Here is a 12491-nt window from a genome sequence, read left to right as displayed (position 1 = left end):
CATTTTTCTCTTTTGCGTCCCAGAAAATTGACCGAAAAACTTTTATCAGGTAAACCCATGAAGTCCGAGATGTTCTTCGAGGGCCGTAGCTACTATTGAATTTCAGGAATTTTAATAGGCTAAATATCTTAAAATTTGACTGGTTTTTCAGGTAAAAAGCTCAATAAATTATTCTAAAATAAAGTGATTTTATTTCACACACCTGGGAGAGTAATGAAGGCTTTGCAACAACATTTAAAGGAGATTTACAGAAAAATATGCTTAAATGCTTTTTGTCAAGTGGGCTACTTTGGATCTCACGCTCTCATGCCTTATGTAATGAACACCATTTAAATGGCCTTTAAGCTCTTTAAATTGTTGGTAACCGGGCAGATTATTTGTTTTTAATATACCCACAGTGCCACAGTGATGATCCCAAACCAACACACAGCCCTGGGAGAAGTTCAGAAGCCAGTGAACGCGTTGCGATAATAAAAGTGGATGTTGTGAAATGGAGGTGACTCAAGTTTTTTAGTGCAGACCTCACGACCTCAAACCAAAGAGGAGAGAGGGAGAGAGAGAGAGAGAGAGAGAGAGAGAGAGAGAGAGAGAGAGAGAGAGAGAGATGATGGGAGAAAGGTTTAAGAGAGGGGAAAAAGACGAGATGCGACTTCTGTCTGTTTCAGTCGCTGCCGTCTGTCAGACAAAGGAGCGAGTGAGCCTCCATGCCACGTCGGTCTGAAGGATCCATTTTAGTCTGCCAATCAAAATGAACCCAGGTCATTTACATACTGTATCCACTGAGGCCCAGACTGAAAACCAGTGGAACAGCTCCCCCTGCTGTCCACCGCCGGGTACTGCACTAACCTGATGTGTGCAGAGAAAACCGACAAAGTACGGAGTCTGAAATGTGCCATCAGAATAATCAAACACATTAAAATGATTCATAAGAAACATGTTTTAATAATAATATTATTAATGTTACTGTTATATAATGTTGTAATACATTAAATATAATATATTACAATATAAACAATAATAAAATCAGTTATTATTATTACCTTTACTGTTATATGTATGCATCTTAAGATAAACTGTTTTTAGAGCGGGTAGTTAAAATGACGTGTTTATGATGCTACAAAAAGAGCCATTAGTTTAAAAACAGATTTACCAAATAATATTTCTATCTCATCGTCCCGTCTTTAAACTAAAGATAAATTATAAAACATATTTATGATGGCTGGACCCATATCCATGGCTCGCTTTAATCAAATGTCTAAGAATTAACGATAAATTGTGACAAATAAATGACACAAAAATGTGAAATACTTGCCAGCGGTTATTATATATCTGGGGCTTTTATTGTGAAATGTAAGAACGAAAGGAGTGGAAAATAAATATTGACGCGCAAATTAATCGCACAAAAAAATGCCCCCGATGTGTTAAGGTCTGAACATTAAAAGAACCCAGATTTTGTGTATAAAGCCTGCTGTGAGCTGACAGACACTGTGTGGAGTTTGAGAATACATTTTAAATTGTTTACTATGTTTTATATATTTTATGTGTCACGTAGCTCAGAGACTAATCTATCCTGTAAATAAAATGGACATTAAAGTTACATTTTGTGGTCCCGTTTATAAATATGTATTCTTGTCATATTCCATCCTACAGTCCATTAATCTGTTTCCATAATAAGATCTCTTTAATCCTCCACGGGAGTCAAAAAATAAAACAGAAAAAAATAAAAAGTTTGAGAATTTATTTAGAAAACTACAAAATGTTTCCATTTCATTGCTGTGGAAAGGATTAATTGAAGTTTCCCAGAATGTATTATTACGTTTCTCATTAAACACAAAATAATAGGAAGAAATAAATTAATAGAAAATAAAATCAAGTCAAAGTGAAACAACATTCAAGTACTGTTTTTATTATTTCCAAACACCCAGCGGCTCCACATCTGTAATTATTGCTTCGGCTCTTATTAAGTATTGTTTTATTATGAGGATTGTTTAGCTTGTGACACTCTCTCAAACCGTTGGCACTCAACCATCAAGTAATAGTAAAAATATCTGAAAAGAAAAAAAAACTGCTAAAATAACATCCGAAACAATAAGAAATATAGAAATATATATATATATATATATATATATAATACTTGTAATCATTTATATATCATCAGGATTAATCATCTCCAAAACAGTGGGGAAAAAAATGAGCAAAGTGGAATTTTAGTTAATTTTAACGGGTTTAAGGGTTTAAATTGTTTTCCTTTTGGTCCCGGACCGTCAGTATTAGAGACATTAAAGACTTTCTACCAGAAATAGACTAGTTAACACGATTATACCATCAATTGTCCCGCTTTAAACAGAAACACTACTCCACGGATCCCCAGTTAGTTATCGTTTATGACATTAAAACAATAAATAAATCATCTGTGTAGCTGATTAAAGAAGCCCGATGGTATAACTGATGACATTATCATTTAAGTGAGACATCTTTAATAACCCAAAAGCTCTGATTAATCTGCTGCCGACCAAATAAACACCACCGTCGACCCTTTAAACCGAGCGGTGTTCCCCTCTCGGGCCTCCAGGAGGCGCCAACACACCACAACCAGCACTCCACGTCCAGAAGGAGAGCGAAGCAGCGGCGCGTGATACGAGGAGGTCGAGTGTGAAATGTTTCTCTTTAAAGAAGAAGAAGAAGAAAAGCGTTCACTGTGTGGACTTATATATGTGTTTAACTGGTTTGAAGCATTAAGGCAACAATGTTCTTGATTAGGAAACATTTTAAGGCATTTACAGTCAAATACTGGAAGTTTTTACACACAAACAATTGAATATATGAGGTGAAGTTTGGCATTTGTAGTTGTGTTTTTGTGCAACATGAACACTTCTTTTATCAGATGTCTTAATAGGACGGACGCTGTCCTTTTCCTTGGATCACAGTTGGTGACCGGTGGCCTCCATGTCAGTGGAAGTTCGTCCACATCTTTGGTGAACCTGAAGGCCTTTACAACGACACATTACATCTTTTCTAACTGTTGTTTTTGTCACCAATGCTTTCACATAGAACACAAATATTACGCTCTTTTGTTTGACTTTTCTGAGCTCTGGCACGGCAAATATATCAACCGATCACGTTGTGCGTACGCTATAACGAACAACAGCTTTGTCCAGAGACCAGACAAAACTATGTGTATTTATATGTACGTATATGAACGATAGACTGGTGTAAAGTACAACGTCTTGACTGTATTTATGCCGCGATGAAGCTATTTCGAGTGTTGACGGAGCAGCTACAACGTTAGCGTAGCATGACACTAATCGATCCAAACATTCAGAAAACAAGCTTTTTAAAAGTTGTTTGCTTGTTGTCTCGCTGCCAAACCTGACAAAGCACGAACTCAGTCTTTTGTCAAATCAGCATCATTATGTAGTTATTTCAGCATCCTTTTTTTTAGTTTATTACAATTTAATTACAGCTAAATTCACAAATTTGCATCGCTGCCACTACGGAATTTCATATTTGTCGCGTTTATTACACTGATTGTTATCTCAAAATGAATAAAGTATTGATTTATAGATGTTATAATTCTATATGTAACGCCTCTCATACTTTATATTAGATAGAAAGCTGTGCTTGTGGAGTGTTGGGTTCAGGACGTCCACAGTGAGACGGCAGAGAGGGAAACGGTCACACTGACAACACAACGTATTATTACGGGAACATTTCTGTCGTCAGGTTGAGACCCCGTGACTCCAGATGGCTCGAGGGAAATACGTTGTTTTCACGTAAAACATTCTCGGCACGTTGTTGTTAAAGATGACTGTGTGTTGGCGTCATTAACTGCTGTGTGTGTGTGTGTGTGTGTGTGTATCGTCTCGTAGACGGCAAAGAAGAAGTCAGTAAAGCTGTCATTAGCTCACTCAAAGCGATCTCAATCTCTCCCCACTGAAATGGATGAAGTCAGGTTCAGTCACTACTCTCAAACTCCTCCAGTAAACCGGACCGACGGTCCACTGAGCTGCAGGGAACGCTGCTCACCAACTGGGTCACGTGTTCACGTCTCGTTAAATTAAAAACCGCGTTAGTTCTGCTCGAGGAAAGAGTTTATTTTTATCTTCTCAGACCAGATTAATATCATTAATGCTGCATTGTTCTCCTTACTGGACTTTATTCTCTCCAGATGCGACCTGCTTTGGACCAAACAAAGATTCAAATGACACTGATTTTGGAAGACTTTCTTGTGTAATTTAAATTTTAAAGAACTTTACTGTGACTTAACCCTTGTGCCTCACGAAGGACATTTTCATCGTTTTAATTTTCTCTTAAAGTTTGGCAAGGTTGTGAGTTTTATTTCTAGTTTCTTAAGTTCAACCTCAGCTCCGAAACACAGACACTACTCAGCTACTTAAGGAATAAAATGTCCCCAATGAAACCACAATGTTTGATCCCGTCGTCATTACAGAATAAAATCACACGTTCTATAAGATCAGGCCCCCAAATTGTAGTTTTGGGACATTTTATCCTCTAATGAGACCCGAGCAAATGTTCCTAAGTGAGGCACAAAGGTTCAGGGACTGTCAGCTCAATTTCAAATGTTTCCCATGAAAACAGCGGATCAGCTCCATCATGAAGTTCATTAAACACAGATGTTCTCCACGACTCTGTTTACTGACCAGAACAAATCTTATTCAGATATCTGACACAGCTCCTAAAGTTCAAGACTTTTGAGAAACGTCATCGCTTTGAGGCGGCGGTTGGCGGTCTCATCTGTAACCGTGACTCCATCCACTGTTGTGCATCTTTTAAAAGGCGTCCGAGGTGAAACCCTCTCTACCGCTCAACTAAAATTAAAACCCCCGTTTCCTGGTTAGTGAGGCGTGTTGTTCACGTGCGTTAGTCATAATATAATCCTAAACACTTATCTATGATGAAAATAAAGCCCGTCGAGAGCCCGGCTCCTTCGACGCCACGCCCACGTTAAGTCACGACGGCTGAAGGCACTCGTTGAAACATGTGTCTACCTCGTCCACCTCCCTCACTCTGTACCCGTCTAGGTTCATCTCCTCCTCCTCCTCCTCCTCCTCCTCCTCCTCCTCCTCCTCCTCCTCCTCTTCCTCCTCTTCCTCTTCCTCTTGTGGCGTCTATAGCAGGACGCAGCGCTTCTTGGGTTTGTTGTCCGGAGGCTCCAGAGCAGCCAGGATGGCCTCGTCAAACACGTTCTTCAGACCCCTCTGACCGAGAGACAGCAGAGAGAAACACGGATCATTTATCACTAATTATTTAACTATACATTCGTTGCCTCATTAATGTATTTAACAGGCGTATTCATTCACCTGCGTGAGAGCGGAACACTCCACGTATTTGACGGCCTTCAGCTCTCGAGCGAGCTTCTCTCCGCTCTCACAGCTCAGAGCTCGCTGTTTGTTCTTGGCCAGTTTCTCCAGAGTGTTGCTGTCGTCCCTCAGATCCACCTGAGTCCCGACCAGCAGGAAGGGGGTCCGCGGGCAGTGGTGCGAGATCTCCGGCACCCACTGTGGAGAGAGGCACGGTCAGAGAGGGACGAGGCGGTTAATGTGGAAGGTCCGAGTCTGGATTAAAACCAGTCAAACTCAAAGTCACAGTAAAGTTCGTCTTTGCTGCATGAAACGGACGTCTGAGTTTCTTTTTAAGTTAAAAAAAACACTATGAATGTATATTAAATCTAAATGCCTTTGCATAAGAAGTCCGTTGTTTTCTTCTGAAAAACTATTTGGTGTTCAAATATTAATACGACCTCTTGTTTAGTCCGTTATGGTTAAAACCACCGACTGACTCAACCTCACAAACTCACCTTCTCTCTGACATTCTCAAACGAGGAAGGCGACACGACAGAGAAGCAGACGAGGAAGACGTCGGTCTGAGGGTAGCTGAGGGGTCGCAGCCGGTCGTAGTCCTCCTGACCTGCAGGGGGAGACACACAAACTCTGTGATCGACAGCAGACAACAAGCAAACACTGTGTACCAGTGGTGCAATAAGCAGCAACCAGGCGGCATCCTTAAAACCTGCATTCTCTCTAGTGACCACCAGGGGGCGACTCCTCTGGTTGTATAGAAGTCTATGAGAAAATGACTCTACTTCTCTCTTGATTTATTACCTCAGTAAACATGAGTTTATGGTCTCAATCTCTAGTTTTCAAGTCTTCTTCAATACAGCATGATGTTCATTTAGTACATTATGGTCCATTTAGAGTCAAACAGACCATAAAGCAGGGGATGCTTTAGGGCGGGGCTTAATGTGATTGACAAGTCGCTACCAGAGACGTATCCTCTGCGGTTCAAATATGGTCACAAGATGGCGACGGCAAAAAAGAAAAGCCGAACTTGATGCTCCAAATTTTGTTTGTGCGTCGTCTGGTGTTTCAGAGAATAATGCAACAATACTGCTGCTACCATAGGAGCACTGCTGTTCCTGCTGCTGCTGCACACAGTACGCTATAAACTACACGCAGACTTTACTCTTTACCTGCAGTGTCAAACAGTCCCAGAGTGTACGGCTCCCCGCCGATCATCACCGTCACCGCATAGTTATCAAACACCTGAGGGAAGACGAAGAGGAAGGACGTAAATATGTGAAAGAGACATTCTTCAAAACAAAACAGGAAGTACTAAGAGGCATGTGCGTGTCCAACAATAGACACACACACACGCTCTGGACTCTACTAACAACTCTCCGTCCCCTAAACACGAATTATGAAACCAAACAGCGCTGTGTTTGATTTGTTGATAAAAACTATAAGATACATGAATTGAGAACTTTTCCCACAACAAAAACAAGAGAAAAACTAAATAAAAAAGTAACATTTAAGAACAGAAACTTTGGCCAAATGCAGTTAACAGTTCACACACACACACACACACACACACACACACACACACACACACACACACACACACACACACACACACACACACACACACACACACACACACACACACACACACACACACACACACACACACACACACACACACACACACACACACACACACACACACACCTTCTAGAAACAGAGTGATCACAATAAACTGGTCCTCTGGAAAAGAGCCACAGCTCCACAGAGAAGAGCCCAGTCAGTGCTTTTGTTACAATAATATAAAGTATTCTCTCCGAATGATTTATGGATGTGACTTTTATATCTGATGAGGCGACGTGTTTCTCCTGGAGGAGACTTCCTCTCTCCTGGTGTTTCTTATTGTTGTCAGCTGACTGACAGGAAGCAGCAGCGATGGTGTAAAACACGACGAGGTGAAGAAGAAGAAACAGAAAGTTACGAGTGATCTCAGAGTGAAAGAGAAGAACTAACACAGGAGTTACAGGAAGAAGAGGGTTTACAAACACAAACCAGCTTTAAATACCAATCAGTAGTTAATCCACGATTAACTCAAGTCATCAACGGGGCTTATTGGGTTCAAAGGCTGCAGATAAAACACGTGTTTGTCATGGATGATCATAGTAACAGTGCTGCTGCTAACAACAGGATAATAAAAACAATAGGGGTCATAAAACAATAAAAAATAACATCATTGTTTCTGACTGACCAAGCAGCCTGGATGAGAGGGAGTTATGTACAAATAAAGATACATTTAAATAATTCCAAAAACAAGATTTATTTTTATTATCATGTGGCTGAAATTCACAGGTGTTTATTTACTACAATGGAGTATTAGCACCACTGGAAATGAAGTCAAAAGACAGGCTGGCAGGCAGACAGAGAGACAGAGAGACAGAGAGACAGAGAGACAGAGAGACAGACAGGCAGGAAGACAGGAAGAGAGACAGAGAGACAGACAGACAGAGAGACAGACAGGCAGGAAGACAGAGAGAGAGACAGAGAGACAGACAGGCAGGAAGACAGAGAGAGAGACAGAGAGACAGAGAGAGAGACAGACAGACAGACAGAGAGACAGAGAGACAGACAGACAGAGAGACAGACAGGCAGGAAGACAGAGAGAGAGAGACAGAGAGACAGACAGGCAGGAAGACAGAGAGAGAGACAGAGAGACAGAGAGAGAGACAGAGAGACAGACAGACAGAGAGACAGACAGAGAGACAGAGACAGACAGACAGAGAGACAGAGAGAGAGACAGAGAGAGAGACAGACAGGCAGGAAGAGGAAGATAATGTTGAGTCAGCACTGCTGGTTCTGCAACCGTGTGATCAAACTGTGCTGACAGAGAGACGGGGAGCCGACAGAAAACAAGACGAGAATTATTCGACAAATTGCCGTCAGCAGTCAGCGAAGCGTCCCATCGATTAGATGTTTGAGATCATTCCAGCAGGACAGTCCTGCCCGTCAACAGTCAGTCAGCTGGTTTCCAAAAACAAAACAAAAAGTCAGAGTTTGCAGGATCGGTCGGGGCTGAGGTGACGGTCTGGATTTTATATCCGCAGAAGCCTGCGAGGCCGCTTCACTGCTTCAGACCAGAGAATCTCTCATGTTTTAACTTGCAGCTCCATGGAAATAAGTTACCAAAACACACACACACGCATATCTACACACACATATCCATCCATCCACACACACACACACACACACACACACACACACACACACACACACACACACACACACACACACACACACACACACACACACACACACACACACACACACACACACACACACACACACACACACACACACACACACACACACACACACACACACACACACACACACAGGGCTGCAATCCTAAGAATCCACCCAAACAGCATACTTTGAGGTACGAAAAACAACTTCTTTCCGTCCGACCGCTGCGTGATTCTCCAGAGCAGGTCAACAACACTGGCCGGGTGTTCGATTCCCAGCCTTCTGATAATATTACATTAAAGGAATAGTTGGACGCTCTGGGACTTTATTTTAATTTTAAATCACTGAGCCAGTTGGCGAATTCCTTTTCCCTTTGGACAGAGCCAGGCTAGCCGTTTCCCCCTGTTTCCAGTCTTTATGCTAAGCTAAGCTAACCCTATTCTGGCCTTTGTTTTATTGTTAGCGTACAGACATGAAAAGGTGTCTTGGCAAGGAAGCGAATACTCATATTTCCCAAAATGTCGAACTAATACTGGGTTTTATTCTGTGATCAATCTCTGGCAGGATCAATCTCAATCTCCAGGATTAATACATTTTATCTTATCTAAGATCTGGATGGTGTAAAACCAAAGGTGAGTAATGCTGAATTAAACAGGCCGTGTTTCTGTAAACAAGCATCACTTCCTGTGTGACTGGAGCTACTTGCTGCTGTGTTGTTGTTCTCACAGTTACTCACCGTGGGGACGTATTCAGAGGGAAATTTGTTGGTGGTGTAGGAGATGAGGAGGCAAGTCTTTCCCACCGCACCGTCACCCACCACCACACACTTTATAGTCTGCATCTGAGGAGGAAGGAAGGAAGGAAAGGAAAGGAGAGAGGAGTGACAGGCAGCGGACCGTTAAGACTTCTGAACTTTATATCCGAAAAGATTTAATTAGAGACTAAATACACTGAATCATGTAAACGAGTGTATTATAACTCACTTATTTTGATAGTTTGAGTCCAAATAATACACAAAAAGAAAAAACACATCTACAACACTATTTGTACAAATGATTAAAAGGTGATGCAACACAAAAACCTGCATTTCACTCTGAAAAGGGAAAAATATTTCTAATGTTTGTCTCTGTGAATCTAAAAACAATATGAATACATCAAGAATACAAAGACATCAGACAAATTAAATATTCAGATTCAGATGTTTTTTGGTAGTTTGAGAGACTAAATAAGTAAAGTGCAACATACAGCAGGTTTTATATATATTTTCAGACATTTTCCACTTTAAATCAACACAGAGTCCTGCAACTTATAGATGCATCATTGTTTTATGATTAAAAGTAAGTATTTTAAACTTTGCACTAAAGTGGAGCTGAAATAATTAGTTGATAAATTGACAGACGAACTACTTTGTATTATTTTAAGTTCATTTTTAAGCAAACACGGCAAAAAATGTCCCGCTTCAGGTTTCTTGAATGTGAATATCTGCCTGTTTTTGTTGTTTTCTTTCATATTAAACTGAATCTTTTGGAGCCTTGGTTGAGCAAAATATGTAATTTATAGGAATAATACGGTAGAGCAGGTATAAAAACAGCCTAAACAGACAAAGTGTTTATGTGCCCGAGTAACTGAGGATAACTAACTGTAAACAGCAGCCGGTCTGTATCAGTGGTAACTGTGTAACGCAGTGTTCTCTACAGGCTGGAGATCCTGTGACCGTCCAGCCCGCCGAGCAGCTCACATACCGGGCCGGGCGCTTCATTAAAGGGGGACAATGGTGAAAGGTTATGGAGCCTCCGCTCCATCACTGGCTCTTTGTTTTGGGGCCTTTTGGCAGCACTCAGCTGGTTACTGAGGGAGAAGCTAACTGGTCCTCTGCAGACACGGTGACACCGCTTCAGTTTGCGGAATTCCACAAACGCACGCAGACAATTGTGGGAACAAGTATTTTAAATGTACTATTGTTTTTATTCTACACGCTGTTAAGATGTATCTTCTGGTTTTGGAGACGCAGCAACTGATTACTTTCATTACTGTTTATTTATTTTAATTAACAAACTACTCTTTAACTCTATGACGTGTCATCTTTTACAGAAGCACTCGTTAAGTCACAACTAAACAAAAGATTAGTTGAAGCATTGATTAGTAAACAGATGACAAACAATCATCCGTCCAAGTAATCAAACAAGGAAAAAAGACAAATATTTGACGATTTCAGATCCTCAAATGTGAGGATTTAATCATTTTCTCTGTATCTATCTGAACAGCAAATATGTTCCGTAGATATATGACATCTAATGATATAAAACTATCTAATTAATTACGTTGAGACCTGTAACCAGAGGATGTTAGCAATAAAACAAATATTAATTAGTTTCTGTTCATCAACTTCAGCTCAAAACCAATTTTCCTGCTAAAAGCATTGATTATAAAACAGAAAGTGTTCATAAAATGAATCAAAAGCAAATGTTATGTCGTTTTAATGTAAATATAAAGATTAAATCAACATTTAATTAAGGTAACAAACTAAATAAATGCCGTCATTGCTTCAACAATGCTGCCTGTTGATAACTAAGAAAGACAGAAAGTTATCAGACCATTAAACCAACTTAACTTTACGTTTTTGAGCTTTAAGTGATCATTTCTCTCAAGTTAGCTTCTGTTTTGCTGACTTTTCAGTCACTTCCGCATAGAAAACAGAGGCAATAACTCACAAAAAAACGATTATCGTCTTTATCGAAGGCTAGCAGTTTGTTTTCACACAGTTAAAGTTATGAAACAACGACGTTCTTACTCGTTGATTGCGTTTATAAGCTACTAAATGTTGAAAAGTTTACTCCTGCGAAGCTAGCAGAGTTAGCTAATAAACGAAACTTGTTTGTTTTGACAGCTGTTAGCCGAGTTAGCTGTCAGCAGGCTAACAGTCATAGATTTTCACAATAAAAGAAGAGTCACTCTGAAGTAAATAGCCGTGTCTCTGTTGACTTGTCAGTATGTTTTCGTCAGTTAATGACAGTTAAAGACAGTGACAGCTAACTTTACTACCTTGTCTCTTCTCAGGTGGAGTGCTGGTACCGTCGTTCCCCTCCCAACACAGTGCGGAAACCGGAAAACAGGAGTTTTGGTGCGTTTTTCTTCTTCTTCTTCTTTTTTGAGGTTTATTGGCGGTTGACAAAACAATGAATTGGCGCATTACCGCCACCAACTGGTATGGAGTGTGGATCAGGATGTCTAGTACTTATAGTAAAAATAAAATAAAATGAAATGAAATGAAATGAAATGAAATAAAATAAAATATAGAAAGATAAACATTTTTACCATACATTTAATAAAGGGATTAAAACTGTATATTTATACCAATTAATCGTTTGACTTATAATAATGCTTTGAACTAAATTAAATCTTAAAAGTATTTATCTGAAATAATTATTAATTTACAAATAATTAATTATTTTACAATTAATTATACACACACACGTGCATTTTTTCATTTGAGTTTAGTATATGTCACTGTTTCTCAGTGACCACCAGAGGGAGGTGAAGTACAAACTGTTGTGTTTTTGGGGTTTAAAGCATTTCATACAGTGAAGAGCAATTTTAGATGCTTTTGCACAACCTAAGATAAGATAAGATAAGATAAGATAACTTTATTATAACTTTATTAATCCTGAATGAAATGCTTGTGCCAGAGATTGCTTAAAAATGTCTCCAACATAAGAATGAAACAATAAAAAAGATACTTTAAGAATAGCAATAAGATAAATCTAGTTGAATAAGGAAACTAAAGTCAATTACAGCAACATAAGAAGATTAACGACATAAAGTGTATAAGAAGTAATACCAACACCAGCGGCAGTAACATGACATGCATTTGTGTGTGTTTGCACAGAGTTCACATACTCTAAATGTGTGTGTACTCTATGTGTCAACTCCATA

At 39.8% G+C, this 12491-nt stretch overlaps 1 protein-coding gene across 1 annotated transcript; it reads right to left on the bottom strand.

Moving 5' to 3' along the window:
• Positions 1 to 1890: 1890 nt before the first annotated feature.
• LOC142972014 (cell division control protein 42 homolog) lies at positions 1891 to 11709 on the bottom strand. The gene is made up of 6 exons (XM_076112777.1): positions 11601 to 11709; positions 9295 to 9399; positions 6491 to 6563; positions 5819 to 5928; positions 5322 to 5519; positions 1891 to 5219 (listed from the first exon to the last, which is right to left on the bottom strand). Exons 2-6 carry the CDS (start codon positions 9397 to 9399, stop codon positions 5130 to 5132), a joined length of 576 nt encoding a protein of 191 aa, XP_075968892.1. The 5' UTR covers positions 11601 to 11709; the 3' UTR covers positions 1891 to 5129.
• Between the last annotated feature and the right edge of the window lie 782 nt (positions 11710 to 12491).

The sequence above is a fragment of the Anarhichas minor genome, unplaced genomic scaffold (genome assembly GCF_050575085.1).
Source record: "Anarhichas minor isolate MPS153535 unplaced genomic scaffold, ASM5057508v1 ptg000051l, whole genome shotgun sequence".
Lineage (NCBI taxonomy): Eukaryota > Metazoa > Chordata > Actinopteri > Perciformes > Anarhichadidae > Anarhichas > Anarhichas minor.
Note: the sequence above shows the minus strand (reverse complement) of the source record. Positions and strands in the feature narration are given on the sequence as shown.